Below are 19,851 nucleotides of genomic sequence, written 5' to 3' on the forward strand. Positions count from 1 at the left end.
TGTGCCACCTTTGCAGTGTAAATTTGGCATAACTGTGTCATAATGTTTTATTTATTTGTGAAATATAGCCTAATACAAATATATTCATATATTTTAAGTGCTGCTTATGGGATGAAAGCTGCTTACTTAAGTGTCCCTAAACTTTAGGTGCAAATGTATAACTTCTGTCAGTCTATATAATAACGTACTATTTTTTTTATTATTATTATCTAAATATTCAATCTTCAAAACAAGCAATCTCCTATTAATGTCGAAATTAACCAGTCATTCATTTGAATTTCTCATAAATGTTATAAGAAATAAGACGTCTTCTAAATAATTAAATATATAACGGTTAAATACAAACAATTATAGTTAGGAAACAAACTTTAAGAAAGACTCCCACACATGGCTGCTTAGAACTTCCGTATTATCAAACTTCATGACAGTGTTTTAAACTACGATACCTGTGAATCCATGGATGTTGATCTTTCCTCAGCGACAGACTGCTGTTTACCACATGTCAGCCCCAGTTGGCCCCCGTTCACGCGATATTGGGTTCATTACAGTTAGCACAATCATCAATCTCGCGAGATGTCATCCAGTCGTCCGCCATCGCTGTACAGACAGAGGGAGAGAGAAAGCTTCAGGGACTCAAACCTGGGGGGGAAAGAGGGCGATATTTGTCCGTGTTTCCCCTCAACACACCCACCCTAACATCTGTTGATGGCATCACTCCCTAACCCAAACATGTCCAACCTCAAACCCGGCACCAAGAAGGACACCAAGATGCGGATCCGCGCCTTTCCAGTGAGTATCAGCCGAGATGAGCGCGCCTCAGGCGGTAGAGGCTAGAACTCAAGAGCCGGGGATCGGGCAGAGCAACAGGCCACAGCTGGTTTAAGTGTTTTGAGGCTGAGTTTGAAAGCTTTGCTGAGACTACGGACTAGAAAATGCGTGTAAACGTGATAATATTAGCGTCAGGGTTTTAAAGATGTTAATATCTCTAATTTATTAGAAAGATGAGTGATTTGAAGTATTGATACAGCCACTGTGATTCAGATGATTCAGAGTCTTTATGTTTTGACAATAAAGCTGTAACGTTACATATGTACAGCTTTGTAGATCCTACAGGGACCGCGGAGTCTTTCCTTTAGATCTGCTTGTTTTCTTTCAGTGTTTAGGTCTGATTTTGGGTCTTGTGTTGTCAGACTGGCCTGTTGATGATTTGATGCCTCTCATGTTGATGTTGTGTGTTTTGGTTCTAACTGATTGTTGTCTATGTGTGGTGTTGATGGTTCATTTTGTTATTGCCTTTGGTGTTGTGTATATTGCCAAACTGATTACACTGGTTGTGTTGTCTGGTTTAATTTAGTTTCTTGTCATTGGTTGGTGTTTGGTGTATTTTGTTATGGTGTATGGTTTTCAGTCTTTTAGATGCCAGGACCTCCAAATATGATCATCCTTGTGTGTAGGACCCCTTTCTAAAATTGTAAAGGCAGCTATATATTTTTATGAATGAAGACACAATTTATGTTGTGAAAAATGCATATTGTTTGTAAAACGAGTTTCTATCACATGGTTTTTTTCTTGGTATTTACAGATAGATGTGTTATTTATTTACCATTTTCTATGATTTATTTATGCGAATGTAATTTTCTAATTTGTTGTTTATTTATTTGTATCGTTATTATTATTTATTTTAAAATATATAAAAAAAATCTCAAAACCTGTATTATGTAAATGTGATTTTTTTTTTTTTGTGAATGTAAATAGTTTTTATTTTAATAACATTTTATTTTTTTATCCTTTTGTTATTTAACTTTAATTTATTTATTTTCCCTTAACCTTTTAGTAATGACATAAATATAATTGTTTATTCAAATATATCTTATTTTTATTTATTTGTAATATATTTTTCATTACTTATTTTAGAAATTTTATTGATTTATTTTTTACATTTTATTTTCTAAAGCTTTTTACGAAACCCCAGCACTCTCTTGTAAGCCCCCTGTTGTTCATTTAAAAAACTTCTGGTATAGTCGGGTGTCATGGGTGTTGGTTAGTGTTTTTGTAGATTATCACACTGATGACTGTTGTCCTTTTTTGTCCTTTTGGTGTTTTTGTCTTTCACTGTCACTGCAGCACACTTTGCATCAGTGTGACGTGCAGCTCTCTGCAACATTCTGCAATTTTCTGTTCTTTTATTATCTCCACTCAGAACTAATTATGTACATTGCAGGACAGTCGGTGTGGTGGTGATGCTCTGATGGAATGAACTAGGTCAGAATAACTTGATAATATGCAGAGAAGTGAAAATGTTTCCATGCAGTTATTTTCTGTTAGTGCATTAGAAATATTCTTCTCTTCAGTTTTGGAAACCCCCTGACACCTGTCAGCATGTACACAGAACTCAGGAATAACATTTTGGGTAAGATAAGTGGTAATAAGATATCTATCTCATTCAGAAACAGCATTTACTTTGGATTGTATATGTCTCGCTCTGTTAGAGGAATTCATTAGAAATCTCACAGCTGCCTTAACTTCTTGGTCACAGTATTACCCTCTCAATAAGTGACCTGTGTTCTCATCTGATACACCCCACATGCTCTCAGCTCTCATCTGCATTCAAACGGTTTGTGCCTTGAAACATGAACATGCAGTTCATTGTTAAAGATCAGACCATCATAGACACATTTTTGTCAGAATTAGGGTTTTCAAAACCTGTTAGTGCACAAGCTAACTAGTTATGATTCTTCTGATTGTTCTTGCTTTATCCTCCAAAACTCAGCAGTCCTTTTAAGTGAAAATTGTCCATCTGACTTTAATTTTTTTTTTACCTGGTTGTCCTGTGGCCTGCCCTTCAGTCACATTTGTTCACTGTTCCAGGATTCACCATTTTATAGAATTGTGCATAATTGTTTTATAATTATTATATACAATACACTGCTATTCTGCAGTTTCTTTCAAATAAATTATAATCTGCGCTGATGGGCTAGTGGTTACTGCGCCGACATATAGCACAGCTGTGCTCACAATGCTATATTATCAATAAATATTTTTAATCAATAAAAAATATATTTAAAAAATTACTTTTATTAAGCAAGGATGGAATAAATTGATTGTGACATTTATAATGTTATGAAAGATTTCTATTTCAAATAAATGCTGTTTTTATTGGGGTTTTTTTACGTTGTTCTTATATCTTAAAAAAAGTCTCATGTTTTACATAAAAATATTAGGAGGCACAACTGTTTTCCACATTGATGATAATAATAATAAGAAATAATTTGTGAATTTTTGTAAAAAAAAAATAATAATTTATTAGCATGATTTGTGACACTGAAGACTGGAGTAATGGCTTTTTTTTTTTTTTTTTTACAAAAATTCACAAATTATTTCTTTTTTCTGTTTTGTCAGATTGGGAATAAAAACAAATATTAGGCCTATTAGTTAAAATGGTAATAATATTTCACATATATGACTGATTTTAGTGTATTTTTGCTCACAAAATTCAGCCTTGGTGATCATAAGAGACTTCTTTTAAAAACATTGAAAAATCTTCACAACTTTGAAGTTTTGAGTATTAATGTAAATCTTTTAACAAATTTTTTAACTTCAGTTTCAGACTTAATAAAAGACTAGAAGTGGTTATAGTGTTCCTGTAGATTAAACAGTCGAGCATGGCACAGTGAATACATGAGCTGATAAAAATGAACACTGTGTAAATGCGTCTGGCAAACTGATAAATGTTAAATGTGCTAATATCAGGGTTAGTGCTTAAGAGTAAATAAAGGTATGTCTTGCTGTACAAATACATTCTCTCTGGACTTACTTCATCAGTGTCTTAGCAGGGACATGACCTGAGCCTACAGAAACCCAGTTTGGAAACCTACTTACTTGCTTGACATATATGCACACGTTTTGCTTCAAGGATTATTGTTCATGGAAAAACTGGTTCCTCTTTGTGTTAACTTGACTTTTTCGAAAGTGCAACTCCACTGTCTTCAGGTAGCCTTTAAGCGTAATGTTGGAAAAAGTGGATGGTCACACTCACACCCATACTGATTTTATCCATCAAAATGGCTTTAATCCACAGACTAGACTGCACAGGTATCAGGTCTCAAGACCTGTCTGTTTTAAGGCTTAGCAGAGAGAGACAGACAGGTGAGAGCGAGGCCTTCTCTGTGTCTGAATCTACAGTGTGTGTTACTTTGATCACAGGAGCTGTTACTAACACCGTGACAAGCATTATAATTAACATGGGCTGAATGTGTTGAAGTGTTGTGTTTTGACATGAATAATTACAAATGAAATTCACACATGATTGATTAGCCATCAGACCTGTTCCTTGTGAGATTAGCTCTGCTGAGTCACTTGAAGCTTATCAAGAGCTCTGGAGCTGGGCCGAAGGTTTGGTCGTAACGGAAAATTGATTTCGCTAGCCCAGTATCTGCCAAGGGTTGAGCATACGAGCGAGTGACCTGCACATTAAATGCACATTAGAGTGTTGTAAGTGAGTTGTTTTACTTTTAACGAGCCCGGAACCCAGTCCAGTTTCCTGTGCTGAATAAAGTCAATAAGATCTTTTGTAAGGTTGTGATGTGTGCAGAGAGAGCAAAGTGAATCTCAGGGTTGAGGTGATATACAATGCAGCTCAAAAGGTTGAGGCCAGTTAGATTTTATTCAGTAGATATGGATTAAATTGAGCAAAATTGACAGTAAAGCAATATGAAGATATAAAGAGTATGTATGCAGCTTTAATTAAGAATATAAATTGTTTCAATTAAATCTTAGTCCAATTAGAAACACTGCTAATTAAAAAAAACAATATTGGTCAATGCTGATATGGCGCATCTCTACTAAAACAGTTGGTATCTAATCGTCATAAGCGTTTCTATGTTTTGTTTGTTTTTGTAGATGACCATGGACGAGAAGTATGTAAATAACATCTGGGATCTTCTGAAGAACGCCATCCAGGAGATCCAGCGGAAGAACAACAGTGGGCTGAGCTTCGAGGAGCTCTACAGGAACGCATACACCATGGTGCTGCACAAACATGGGGAGAAGCTCTACACGGGCCTCAGAGAGGTGGTCACCGAACACCTCATCAACAAAGTATGAGCTCCTGTCTCACTCTTTCCTCTAAGATCTTTCCTGTAAGGCTTTAGAGAAAACGTATGAAATCTGCATTCAACGTTTGAGGGTTAAAGTGTGTCACAGACTTTAGAAGGGAGTTAAATGTAGTCTAATAAGCTGTGAGCCACAAGAGACTGTGTGTTTTTACCTCAGCTTACTGCTTAAAATACCTGCTTAATGAATTTGACGGAGTGTGATGTGAATTGAAATTGAACAGATTGATTTGAGAAGATCTGAAGGACACTGTCTTCCAGCTTAACTACGTATATATTTATATGTAGCTTAATGAAGACCCTGGGGTTTTATCTCTGGTGCTGGCTGTTAATGATGTCAGTTCTGGAGATGAAGCAGATGGCGGAAACCTGCCTGTCCCAGTGGTGATGTCATTGGATGAAACCCATGTGCTTGAGCTGCTCTCATAACAGCTTTCATTTTTTCCCCCCTTGGCTTCAGGTACGAGAAGACGTGCTTCACTCGTTAAATAACAATTTCCTGCAGACGCTAAACCAAGCGTGGAATGATCATCAGACTGCCATGGTCATGATTAGAGACATTTTGATGTACATGGTAAGTTGTTTAGACATTCTTTGGTGGGATGTAACTTTACAGATGTTCTAATGTTTTCTTTGGTTTTTAGAGGGTTCAGGGAGGAACTCATGGATAAGGCAACCAATCAAAAAGTGTTAGTGATCCTTAACATTTACTGACCTGACTATAGAACGCTATCAGAAGATAGAGTCACTCGTTCCCTTGACAAAAACCAATAGGGTTTTTCATTTGGCAATTAGATTAGGCTATAAATTACACCACAGTCACATGATTTCAATGTAACCATCACTAAAAATATCACAAGGGAGTTTTACTGATGAATTTATGTCATAGAATAAAATGAGAAAATATACCAACATGACCTTATTTCAGCCATTTATTTAAAAAAATAAATCATTTTGAAAATCTAATTATGATAGAACCTTGTTTCTGTTTTTTTTTATTTTGCCTGCAAAAAAAGTGTCATATCATGAAAATTAATTTCGAAATGAGACTTGAGAAAGAAATTTGGACACAACAAAGTCTGGATTTGAATCTGCATGAACATTTCTTTCTTTCTTTGTCTATCTAGGACCGTGTGTATGTTCAACAGAATAACGTGGAGAACGTCTACAATCTGGGCTTGATCATCTTCAGAGATCAGGTTGTGCGATATGGCTGCATCAGAGATCATCTCAGACAAACTCTACTGGACATGATCGCTCGAGAGCGCAGAGGAGAGGTGGTCGACAGGTGTGTGTGTGTATGTGTGTGTGTGATGTCATTCCAAGTGTTTTAGTTAAAGAATGAAAGCTTGTAGCTGGAAGTGTACTGATGCATACACAGTTGTAGAGGAATGGATTTTTATCTGGTTTGTGCTGACATGTTTTATGGCAGAGGAGCCATCAGGAATGCCTGTCAGATGCTGATGGTTTTGGGCTTAGAAGGTCGGTCCGTCTACGAGGAGGATTTTGAAATCCCCTTTTTAGACATGTCTGCTGAGTTCTTCCAGGTGAGCGCTGCTGACCATTTTGGATAATAACAGAAGATTTTCCAGTAAAGAAAAAAGGCTGAGAATAACAAATTCAGTACTTGTGAGAAAAAAAAAACTTTAAATCAAATGCAAATTAATCAATTCAACTTGTTGCATTTGATTAATATGTTTGACTGGCTGCGTTGACCACTGTGTTATTTGTAATGTCTCTGTTTTTGTATTTGTTTGTTCGTGTGTGTGTCTGTGCAGATGGAAAGTCAGAAGTTCCTAGCGGAGAACAGTGCAAGCGTTTACATCAAGAAAGTGGAGGCTCGGATAAATGAGGAGATTGAACGAGTGATGCACTGTCTGGATAAATCAACGGAGGAGCCCATTGTGAAGGTGGTGGAGAGAGAGCTCATCTCCAAACACATGAAGACCATCGTAGAGATGGAGAACTCGGGACTGGTCCACATGCTCAAGAATGGAAAGACAGAAGGTGAGCAGCTGTTTGGGTTTCGATCTGTCATCTAGCTCTGAGTGTCAGGAATTAGGCTTTCTGTTTTTCTCTCTTGCTTTATATTTGATTAAATTTCTCTCATCTTTTCTCCCATTTCTGTGGCAGACCTGGCGTGCATGTATAAGTTGTTCGGTCGGGTTCCCAACGGGCTGAAGACGATGTGTGAGTGTATGAGCTGGTACCTCAGAGAGCAGGGTAAAGCGCTGGTGTCAGAGGAAGGAGAGGGCAAGAACCCAGTCGACTACATCCAGGTACACATTCACCAACACGAAGGAACAGCACAGACAATTAATTCAAAACAACAGGACTGGCTGAGTCTGATCCTGAATAGACACAGGAACAAATCTGCTAAGGTTAAGGAGTTCAGATTTGTAAAAATGTGTCGGTACAGCAACTTCAACAAACTGTAGCTTTGTAATGAGTAGTAAGGATGCTCTTTTTCTTGTGAATCATTTAGGGTTTGCTGGATTTGAAGTCGCGCTTCGACCGCTTCCTGCAAGAGTCTTTCAACAACGACAGGCTCTTCAAACAGACTATCGCTGGAGACTTTGAGTATTTCCTCAACCTCAACTCCAGATCACCCGAGTACCTCTCGCTCTTCATCGACGACAAACTCAAGAAAGGAGTGAAGGGGGTAAGAAATTAGTCTTAGACCATATTTAGCTTATAAGATTAAAACTCTGCCTACAAATTTGGTCGCTTTTGTCTTCAGTATTGCCACAAAACAATTTCTGTCCAACGAAAGTGAAAAGATTATGCATGTGAGTTGTTGTATAATTCAGACATGGATTAACCTGTTAACTGTCACTCACGTTTTTGAAGATAGACTTGAATGTGCATGATACAAACCTACATTTTTATAATTCATGACTGAAAACATTTTGTAACATGATTTTGATGTGCCATTTACATGGTAATGCAATGTCTGATTTTAAAATGGGTTTTAAAGGATGAATTTTGAGATTTTATGTTTTCAAGTGATATATAACTTCTGATGATTTCTAAAATGTGATAGAGAAAAAGGCAACGAGGAAGTCTTTTTTTTAAACAAGGGTCAAAGCTCCTTTTGTAATGTAGATTTCTGAGGGTGCACTCTTGTCATAAATTGATCTATTACTTTTCCTACATAATTTTTAACAAAAAATATTGGTATAATATATATTTTGGAGTCTTAGACCTTTCCAACGATATATAGTTTGTCAAGATTAGATTAAATTTGATTGTAATATAGTATAGTCAATGTAGGCGTCCCGTATGGGTGACATTTAACAGGTTAATTGATGAATGAACACCCACATGAACAAACAACACAACTAAAACTATTAAAAATCATTTTTATTCAATGAAATAAAATATCAATATTTGATTAAAAACATAGACTTAATGAACTTCAATGAATATGGAAAATGTTGCCTTGATAACTAACTGAAATAAAGTAAGTTCATGTTGAAGTTCTGAAAATACTGAAACTAAAAATAAAGCTAAAATGAAATATTTGCTATAAAATGAACAGAGAGCACAAAAAAATTTAAACTAAGAATTAGAAATGCAAAGCTAATTGAAAAATATAACTGTGGAAAATTATACGGTAAAATAGTGTTCCATTTGTTAACATTCGTTAACATGAATAACAAAAAAAAAAATACTTCTACATATCTACTAATGCATTATTTAAAAAACAAAACCAAATAAAAAACAATTTTACTTAATGGACCTTGAGCTAACATGAATTAACAATAAACAGTGTTTTCTAATGTTAACAAATATGAATAAATCCTATAACAACTGATGATCATGGTTAGCTAATGTGTTAACTAATGCTAACTAATGGGACCTTATTGTAAAGTGTTACCATAAATGCTATAACAGTTTAGAAATAATACTGAAACAAAGGTATTTATTACTGATCTCTTAATTGTGTTTGTGTTTAGCTGACAGAACAGGAGGTGGAGTCCATCTTGGATAAGGCCATGGTGCTGTTCCGGTTCATGCAGGAGAAGGACGTGTTTGAGCGTTACTACAAACAGCACCTGGCCAGAAGACTCTTAACCAATAAGAGCGTTTCAGATGACTCGGAGAAAAATATGATTTCCAAACTAAAGGTGAGCATAATATTCTTCATTACTCTTCTTCACTGTATTCCTCTGTGTGTCTAATGTGATACTCGCGCTCTCTCTCTCTCTCAGACGGAGTGCGGTTGTCAGTTCACCTCTAAACTGGAGGGCATGTTCAGGGACATGAGCATCTCTAATACCACTATGGATGAATTCCGCCACCACCTGCAGACATCACAGGTGCAGAGACACACACACACACACACACACACACACACACACACACATTCGCTAACTAGAACTACTGCACCCTAAGGGCTCATGTACACCAAGTCCACATTTACAGGAAAAGAACATTGAAACGAGGCATCCATTTCCTTCGCACCAAATGCAAAACTGTGTGGTTTGTCTTGATGTTGCAGGTGTCTCTCTGTGGGGTTGATCTCACGGTGAGAGTTCTGACCACAGGTTACTGGCCCACGCAGTCAGCCACGCCAAAATGCAACATCCCTCCCTCCCCACGCCATGCATTTGAGGTCTTCAGAAGGTAAGACTCAATGAAAGTGAGTTAACAGTATTTAGGAGAAGCCGATATTCTCAGCTTGACATGTTATAATCACTTATGAAATGTGTCTGTATGTCAGATGTGTCTTCATTTGTAGCTTGGTTTCATGCTAATTCTACTCTGTCTGTGCAGGTTTTATTTGGCTAAGCACAGCGGCAGGCAACTTACACTCCAGCACCATATGGGTTCTGCAGACCTCAACGCCACCTTCTACGGAGCTATCAAGAAGGTACAGATACCCACAGAAAATAAATAAAATGTACTCATTTATTATACTGTATAATTTTTTTTAACTATATATATATATATATATATATATATAATTGTTTTTTATTATTATTTTTTTATACAGATATTGCATTTCATGACACTTGCGCTTTTAATACCAAATAACCAAATATTATAACTAATTAATATAGATAGAAATTGTAGAAATAATGATTAAATTGTAAACTTTATTTTAAATGTAAACATTTATAGACATTTAAAATACTGTTGAAATTACCGTAGTATTTTTGCAATTGCGTTTCATTCCAGTTTTACACACACACACACACACACACACACACACACACATATATATATATATATATATACTTATTTAAACATTTAAAACATATTTTATGTATTTAAATATTTAAAATATATAATGAATAAATTAAACCGCAGGATGCAATAATCAACAGTATGCTGTGCTGAGTAGCTCCACCCACAGTGGAATATCATTGGTCTAAATCCTCCTCCTCAAAACTGCTTTTAAACAACAAACTTGTTCTAATTGCTTGTGATTTTGTTGCTTTACATGGCATTTTTTCTTTCAGTGAGGACTAAACACTAAGTCTATTTCTCACATGTTGGTTGTTTGTAATAAATGGTTACAGTTATTAAATAAATGGTTAATTGTCTCTTTAGGAGGATGGCTCTGATGTTGGTGTCGGTGGGGCTTTGCTAACCGGCTCGAACACACGGAAGCACATTCTGCAGGTGTCCACCTTCCAGATGACCATCCTCATGCTCTTCAACAACAGAGATAAGTTTACCTTTGAGGTGAGCCTCATGTGCACTTGTTCCTGGTCTAAATGCCTTGCTTATTACCCAATCGGTTTCTCCTTCACCTATGTCAACCCTTCTTTAACCCTTTAGGAGATCCAGCAGGAGACAGACATCCCCGAGCGTGAACTGGTCCGGGCCCTTCAGTCTCTAGCCTGCGGGAAGCCCACCCAGAGAGTTCTCACGAAAGAGCCCAAGAGTAAAGAGATCGAGAGCGGCCATTCGTTTACAGTCAATGACCAGTTTACCTCCAAACTGCACAGAGTCAAAATACAAACAGGTATTGTGCTGCCACTAGAGGGCGCTATTGATTCAGACTTAAGGGACGAAATAAAGTGAACGTCTGAAAGAAATCCAAGGTGTTTTTTTTTAGCTTTAAGGATAACTGTATGGTAGTTTACTCCTAAAGGCAGTGACATAATGGATAATTTACTTATAAATAACTCATCTCAGGTATTTATCTGATTAAATACTCTCTAGAATGAGAATGTTGTTTTCTTTGATATAATCTCACCCTTTCCTTTTTATAATAGCAAGTAGCAAATAATATTTGATCCTAGACCACAAAATCCATCTGATTTATACCAGTGAAATTTATACATCATTTGAAAGCTAAATAAATAAGCTTTGTTAGGTTGGGACAATATTTTGCAGAGATACAACTTTTTCAAAATCTGGAATATGATTTGCAAGAAGAGAGAAAACCACCTTTAAAGTTGTCCAAATTAAGTCATTTGCAATGCTTACTAATAATTAAAAATGAAGTTTTGATGTATTAACGGTAGGAAATTTACAAAATACTTTCATGGAACATGATATTTGCTTAATATCCTAATGATGCAAAAAAGAAAAAATCAATCATTTGGACCGATACAATGTCTTGTTGGCTATTGCTACAAATATATGTGTGACTTATGACTGATTTTGTGCTCCAGGGTCACATATAGCACTTATTATTATTTTAAATTGGCTTCAAATGTAGACGTTTTTACAAACTCTTTGAATCCGTCTCCTGCAGTTGCTGCTAAGCAAGGCGAATCAGACCCGGAGCGCAAGGAGACACGGCAGAAAGTAGACGATGACAGGAAACATGAAATCGAGGCAGCCATTGTACGCATCATGAAGTCCAGGAAGAAGATGCAGCACAACGTTCTGGTAGCAGAGGTGAGAGTGTGTTCTTTGCGTGATGTTTATTAGTTTCAAAAATTGTATCTGTAAATTTCTAATGTTTGTTTGCTTGTGTCCCGTCAGGTGACCCAGCAGCTGAGGGCACGGTTCCTGCCGAGCCCCGTGGTCATTAAAAAGCGCATAGAAGGACTTATAGAAAGAGAATATTTGGCCCGGACGCCGGAGGATCGTAAAGTCTACACGTATGTCGCGTAGTGGATCACATGACCACGCAAGGAGATGAACGAGCGACACAAAGACAGGAAAAATAAAATAGTTCTGAACTGCTTTTTGCATGGACTGGAAAGTTCCTTTTAAATGAGATGAGCTCTGGGTAACGGACTAAAGCAAACCGAGTAATCACAAACCATACAATCTGGAATATAATCAGGAAGCAAACTAAGAAATCCATAATTGTGTTGTAGATAATTTTTAATTAGGTCACTCCCACTCTTATGAGAATCTCCGCTATGAATGGATCCAGCTTCAGTCACTTCACCGTCTGACCCTCGTAGAGATCAAAATGAAAAGAATCCCTTGGGAAAATGTGAATGCACTGCACATGTTGTTGTTGTTTATTTGTTTTTTTTTTCAATACTGTATAAAAGGCAGAATTATTAAAACCCTAACAGAACAGCCAAAATATGGCAAAGAAATTCAATAAAAAATGTTGATATTGAGCCTTTGCTGCTTTCTTGCAGAAGCCGTTGTGGTAGCGTTGAGATGCAGAACACATCGATGCCGTTTTATTCCTGGTTTATTAAACAAATGTAAATGTTCCACACTGTCCCAGGTGAGCGTGTCTCCCGAAGCACGTGAAATAAAAGCAGCCAAATGACTGGCAGAATTAAACGCTACATCACTATTTCCAATTTCCTGCGATTAAAGCTCGAAAATGCCATTACTGCCAAGCTTGAAGTATGTGTGGCCCTGGTGCAAACAGAATCAAACTGTTTGCAGAAATGGGCAGAGCAGATGAGGGCTGCACAAACCGCTTTGAAGAAAGAGTAACAACATCACAGAGACTCCCTGATGAAATAAAGGTTAGCTTAAAAAAAATAAAGAAAATAGCGGGGAGCAAATCCACAGCCTTGATTTCTTTCTGTATCAACCGTGTGTTTACAGTGACACAGCAAACTGATCAGATGAGATTAGTTCTTTCTGAGATGATCAAGATTATTGTTAGCATTATTCTAACATTTGTTACACTGTTCAAAATCATGATTTTGGTCTTTGTGGTTGTTAAACATTGTGTTTGTTCATTGCTAATGCGATGAACTACACCTGAAGGGAACTGACTTCACACATCTGCTAAAAATCACCTTGAGAGCAGCTGATTACATGTAATTGAAAAATGCTTCACCGGCCTTACTGTGACAGCTTATTCATTAATGTTTGAGCAGATGTATGATTTCTAAATCCTTTAATCACAGGCTTTGATCTGCACGGAGGTGCTTGGGATTCACTGAGACAAACTCACACGCTCATTAACACAGAGATCTTCTCAACAGAACACACAGCTGTTGTCTTCCAGCTGTAAGAGTCAGACCATCTGAGAAGACAATGGTGCAGTCGCTTCCAGTGCTGGTTTGCTCCACTAATAAGATGAGCACATACACTGGTGTCTGTGCATCTGAAAGCATCGTTTGCGTCATACAGTGAGCGTGATGAATCATTTACCATCACAGGAAATGAAGGATTTCTATCCGTTTCATCCTTGCACAGAGAGGGCTGAGACAAATGATGACGCATGTGAACTGAGGATGCAGTTTATGAGGAGTTTGTTAGTTATGTTGTTTCTACATAAAACATCTGAAGGTTATGTCATATTTTGCGTCACTATATAGGATGTTTTTCTTTTGCGTGACATTGATATTGACAAGGCTAAAAGCCTAAGTGTTTTTGTTTTATTATTCATGAGCAGTTTGAGAGAGGACAGGAATGGAAGTGGGAAATGACGCAGGTTGCACACATTATGATCACCATTTATGTTTAGGTTTTAACCCTGTAAAGTCTACTCTATGAAACCTGTAGAAAGTCTGTAGGCCTATCAAATGGGATGCGCAGATTTCTAGGGCGTCTGAATGATCGACATGATTAAAACTTGCTGCGGTCAACCTGCTGTATGCCTTCTGTCATATGATTAATCCGCGGTTATTGAGTTCATACTTTTTTAGCAAATAAAAGGCTTTTTAGTTTCATTTTAAATACAGTCGTGAGCTGTGCGTCCATGCCAGGGGCAAGTGTGCTGGAACCGGCTGTTGATCTGAAACAAACAACCTGTAAGAGTGCTCCTGGAAAAATCTACACACAACATCAGATGTTACCGTTTTTAACAAGCATGCACTCCTTGGAAGAAAAAGCCGCTGGGAAGCGCAGTGGGGGCGCGTGACATGGCGGGGCAGACGACTCTCTATCGGCTCCCTGCTCCGCCGAACACAGACGATCACGCGTCATCTGATGGAACTGAAGCATCTCCTTGGCAACCGCTGAGCACAAAAAGACCCAGAAATTACTAGTGATGAGTTTGACAGAAGCTCGGAAAAAACAGGTTTATCCAATGGATTTGCTAATGGATTTCTAAAATCGTTATGCAGCATATGTTACTGAATTGAAGAGTCTGCTATTTAAGTTTGTCATTTTTTTTAAAGATTTATTTAAAATTAAATATACATTTTCATTTGTATTTTAATTTAAGTCAATTTATTGTAGTTATATATATATATATATATATATATATATATATATATATATATATATATATATATATATTATTTTATTTAAAATGTATTTGAATGTAAATAAATATATTTTATATGTGTGTATATAATGTATACACATATAATGTATGTGTGTGTGTGTGTGTGTGTGTGTGTGTGTGTGTGTGTGTATATATATATATATATATATATATATATATATTTATATATATATATATATATATATATATATATATATAAAACATTACATTAAATGAATATACCTGTAATTATAATAAAACATTTCTTTTTATAAAAATCACTTTTAAAATATAAAATATGTACTTTATATGTAAATAAATAAACAAATAAATGTGTGTATATATATATGTGTGTATATATTATGTGGGGAAGTCGTGGCCTAGTGGTTAGAGAGTTTGACTCTTAACCTTGAGGTTGTGGGTTCGAGTCTCGGGTTGGCAATATCATGACTGAGGTGCCCTTGAGCAAGGCAACAAACCCCCAACTGCTCCCTGGGTGCTGCAGCATAAGTGTGTGTGTCTGTCCACTTTGGATGGGTTAAATGCAGAGCACGAATTCTGAGTATGGGTCACCATACTTGGCTGTATGTCATTTTCACTATCATGCTGGCCGTAAGTAGCAGATTATTTTGCTTGTTGACTTATAAAGTGAGTAATACCCGGTGTGTCGGAGCATCACAGAGAAATGAATTTTGGGATTTGCTTTGGCCCAGGTCTCCGCCTCTGTGGACGCACACACACAGAGAGACACATAACGAGTGTTTAGTAAAAGGTCATCATCATTACTGCATCAGATATTGTTTAATGGAGATGCCACTGCTGGCACTCTGTGTCACCTGTTGCTTGGCAACAGCTGAGAGAAAGGTAATCCGGCTCATCTCAATTTAATACTAAATCTTCATGACTTTTTTATTCTCTTTTCATTAATACAATTTTTTATCTATATAATCTTTTTCACACCATCCGTATAATTCATTCATCAAGAAAATGTCTGCCAACACTTGACTAAAAAGGACCACAGTTCAGTCTCAGATGTTGCTTTGATATATTTAATTGATTACCACATTTATATACCAGGGTACTTTTCTGTAAGATAAGAATTAAAAATAAATGTAAATTGGGTATATTTGATTTTATTTTTTCTTTGTTATTAATCATTAGTATATCTAAAATCTACATTTGAAGGTTTTATATTGACTTAAAAAAGAAAAAAAGAAAATGTGTGGTAAACTTTTTCACATTTTTCATTTTTCATTGAGTACTAAAATATTAATACAAAAAAAATAAACAAATGAATGACTAACCAAGTATAGACATTTAAAAAAAGACAAAACTAATAAAAATGACATAAAACTTAAATAAAAATATAGTTTACTATATATATATATATATATATATATATATATATATATATATATATATATATATATATAATATTTGTAATTTTAGAATATGATTTCCTCAAATTTTACATTTTTAATTTAAAAATATCACACTGACTATTATTTTGAAACAGAAAATGTGAGTGGTGTTTTGTCTGTGCTAAACATTTAAGTATTGCTGCTATAAGTCTTCTAAATAAATAAATGTAAGAGCAATAAAAATAGCAATCATTCACTGATAAAACAAATTATAATACAAAATAGTAAATTAAGAGGCAAAACACTAATTCTCAAAATATTGTCTCTAAATGTTTTGTGCATATACCATGGTACCTTCAAACGTATCTCTCTTAGTCTGCAGGTCGTCTGTGTTTAGTTTCTGTGCAGCATCCCTCCCGATGACACCGTGATCTACATTATTATCATCACAACACATGATTAAAATACAAAATATGGCACAATATGAGAGAGAAACAGATACCATGTGGATGTGTACACATAGCTTTTATTATAATAGAAACACATCTATCATAGGTTGTGTCAGAAACACAATAACTGTATATGTCTTCACATATGCACTGTGAAAGACTGCAGTCTCAGGCTGAATTGTATTTAATAAATCAAGGCGATGAGATCAATGTTGTTTATCCACTCACAACTCGAGGGTCCCTGCTCTTCTCCAGCAATGGAATCAGACATTTAGTCAGAACATAAACACCTACAGCGGACACGATTCGATTAAATACTGCATCCAACATGTTCTACGTTTTAGAACAGAATATATATTCTACTAAAGAATATTATAGAAACTCAGGGGTCAGCAAGATTTCTGTAATGAAAAAAAAAATTCAGCAAAGATAGTGACTGTAAAGACATTTATAATGTTACAAAAGGTTTCAAATATTTCCAATAAATCCCTATTCTTTAAAGAATCCTGCACGTACCACAGTTTCCACACAAATATTAAGCAGCAAACTGAACAGTTGCTTTGAATAAAAGTGTCTGCTAAATGTGTAAATGTATAAGAGTATGCTGTTGTTTTTGATGCCATACAAAGCTTGGTGGGCATAAGAGACTTTTAAAAATAATGACATTTGACTTGTGTCTTACCAGGTGTATTGGTTGCAAAAATGTTCTCCAGTCCGTCAGAGCTTATTTCCCTCTGGTTCACCATACATCTGGCATTACTGATCTGAGAGAGATTAGAGGAGAGGATGTGTCTTCATCTGTCCTGCACCTGTAAGCTTCAGCTGAATCCTGCTATTTTCTTTAATATAGTGAGGTATGATGGGAATCTCTTAAAGGAGCTCTCTGATACCAAAACACTAAGCAATGAATGCTCCTTCTTAAAGGCCAAACTCCCACACCTTTCTTGTCTCTGAGAGGTCCAACACATGGATATAAACCTCCTACAGTAGATACATAAGCAATAAATGAGTCTAAATTATTTAAGGATCATGTGACGCTGAAGAATAATGATGCTGTAAATTCAGCTTTACCATCACAGGAATAAATTATATTTAACAATAATACACTGAAAAAAAACAATTAAATTGTAATATTTCACAATTTTACTTTATACTTTACTGTATTTTTTCACAAATATAAGCAGACTTGGTGATCATAAGAGCCTTTTAAAAACATCAAATCTTACCAAGCCCAAACCTTTCAACAGTATTGTATTGTGTTATCTATTTAATATTGATGTATGTAATAATATACATGTTATATTATCAATCTTAATATATATTTTTCTCACTACCAAAAACTACATGTATTTTGTATCTACCATGCTATAGGAAAATGCTAATCATTCAGAACATAATGGTATACACAGTATTAAGGTACCATACTACCATCTCCTGCAATCATACTATAGATTTATAGTCGGAAAAATAATATTGTAACCTAAAAAGTGTTTGTGTGACTGTAAAACAAACCTTTTTTGGCTATGGCCATGAGCGTTGCCTTCCCTATTCCCGCTGTTGGCTCCGGTGATTATGAAGGAACGGACTACCATGGACACATCCAGGTCCTTCGCTACAAAGAGGCATTCTCAAATCCAGACCTGTTGACAACATCCAGCACATGAATCAAATCAGAAACACAACCAGCATAAAACCTCAAGAGCTGTGTTGTCCATAAAAATTTGTTTTTTAAGGCAATCGTTGAACTGTTATGTGACCTCTGTGCATCTGAGACAAAGCTCCTAAGACAAGAGCCCTGATCAGGGGCCAGATGAGCTTCTGTGTGGACACCTGAGAGAGCAGCGGGGGTCTCAATAGGGCCTACTGATGACTGACCTTTAACTGAGGGCTTGGATGAATGCATGTCAGAGAAGATGACTTGGGAAACTTCAAAAACAACATTTGTGCAAGAAACCACTACATTTAATAACATTTGGCTTGCGAGAACACAGTTTAAGACTTTGTTTTTGTAGCAGCTCTGAACAGCTGCTAAATAAATGCTCAGGCCAGAATCATTTAGCAAATTATTAAATCATCATAGCAATGAAAACCATCTTATTGCACTAATTAGAAAATTATTTCCAACAAACTTTCTCAAAAGTTATCAGCAGTAAAGTAGCCCAATTACCTCAACAACACAAACTGAATTCGGTACGAAATTCAAAAAGTAATTTACTTTGTATACTCCCTCATTCCCTTGATAAACCACACTATGTTCCTGCAGAGACAAATTTGTTGTTTCTTCTCTACTGGACTGCAACCCCTACTTGGAGATATGACTCCTGACAGATGCATTTGTGACTACTGTAGCTCCAGAGGACTCCCTCTAGTGTCAGAGGGAATCAATTATACACACGCAAGGTCATGCAAATAAATGAAGTCAGGTGGTGTTCACTTTTCAAGTGTTTGCCTTTTATGCAAAAAAATGACTTTCCAAATAACCAAAAAACCCTCCAATACCTACGGAAGCTTGAAAAAACTTGCAATGTTTTGGAAAAAATTTTAGTAAAATCTAAGTATTTGACCTGTAAATTTTGTACATTTCCAAAATATTTAGTAATTGCATAATGATTAATAATTACACACAAAATAGTAATTTTTTGTTCATTTACCGTGAACCTACTTTCTAATTTGTGTACATTTTCAAATGTTAAATGACGAATAAAGAATACTTTTATTCATAGTTGGGATACTTGGACTCGGACTTCAATTACAAATGAACTTGGACTAGAACCTGACTGGACATTTTGGACTTAGACATTGCTCTGAGTAGCCTACAGACGAATCCACGTCATGTGTAATAAAAGATATATATATATATATATATATATATATATATATATATATATATATATATATATAATAAATTATATAGAAAATCTAATTATTATTCAATATATTACTCAATATAAAAAAAAAATTTATAATAGCAAATGTTAACATTTCATTTGTTATATATATATATATACAAATACCATAAAAGAAAAAAGTAAGAACATAAAATGTAAATAAAAATAAATGATTAATAATCGTCTTCCATTCAAACTCAATTGGTTAAGAAATAGGACTCAACAAGGTAGACTTTGACCCAACAGTTATTTATCATATAAAGCCAGTTATTATTCTCAGGAACCCTGAAAAAAAAATGTTTCATTGAATTAAATTTTTTTTAATGGTAAGTGGTTGCAATCAATTTATTTTAGTCAAGTCAAGTCAAGTCACTTACCATAAAGCAACCACTTACCATAAAAAAATGGTAATTCAATTAATAATTTTTTAAAACGAAT

General features: G+C 35.6%; 1 protein-coding gene and 1 pseudogene across 1 annotated transcript; one reads left to right on the forward strand and one right to left on the reverse strand.

The window, feature by feature from the left end:
* The first annotated feature begins 587 nt into the window (after positions 1-587).
* On the forward strand, positions 588-12,655 carry LOC113046216 (cullin-3-B-like). The gene is made up of 16 exons (XM_026207151.1): positions 588-789; positions 4,900-5,097; positions 5,572-5,685; positions 6,239-6,399; positions 6,544-6,658; positions 6,890-7,118; positions 7,245-7,390; positions 7,597-7,773; positions 9,071-9,241; positions 9,326-9,433; positions 9,616-9,740; positions 9,891-9,987; positions 10,671-10,805; positions 10,902-11,088; positions 11,827-11,972; positions 12,060-12,655. The coding sequence occupies exons 1-16, from the start codon at positions 706-708 to the stop codon at positions 12,189-12,191; spliced, it is 2,325 nt and encodes a 774-aa protein (XP_026062936.1). The 5' UTR covers positions 588-705; the 3' UTR covers positions 12,192-12,655.
* Positions 12,656-16,401: 3,746 nt separating this feature from the next.
* On the reverse strand, positions 16,402-19,325 carry LOC113046490 (dehydrogenase/reductase SDR family member 12-like; annotated as a pseudogene).
* Positions 19,326-19,851: the final 526 nt, after the last annotated feature.

Source organism: Carassius auratus, chromosome 27 (assembly GCF_003368295.1).
Source record: "Carassius auratus strain Wakin chromosome 27, ASM336829v1, whole genome shotgun sequence".
In the NCBI taxonomy this organism is placed as follows: domain Eukaryota; kingdom Metazoa; phylum Chordata; class Actinopteri; order Cypriniformes; family Cyprinidae; genus Carassius; species Carassius auratus.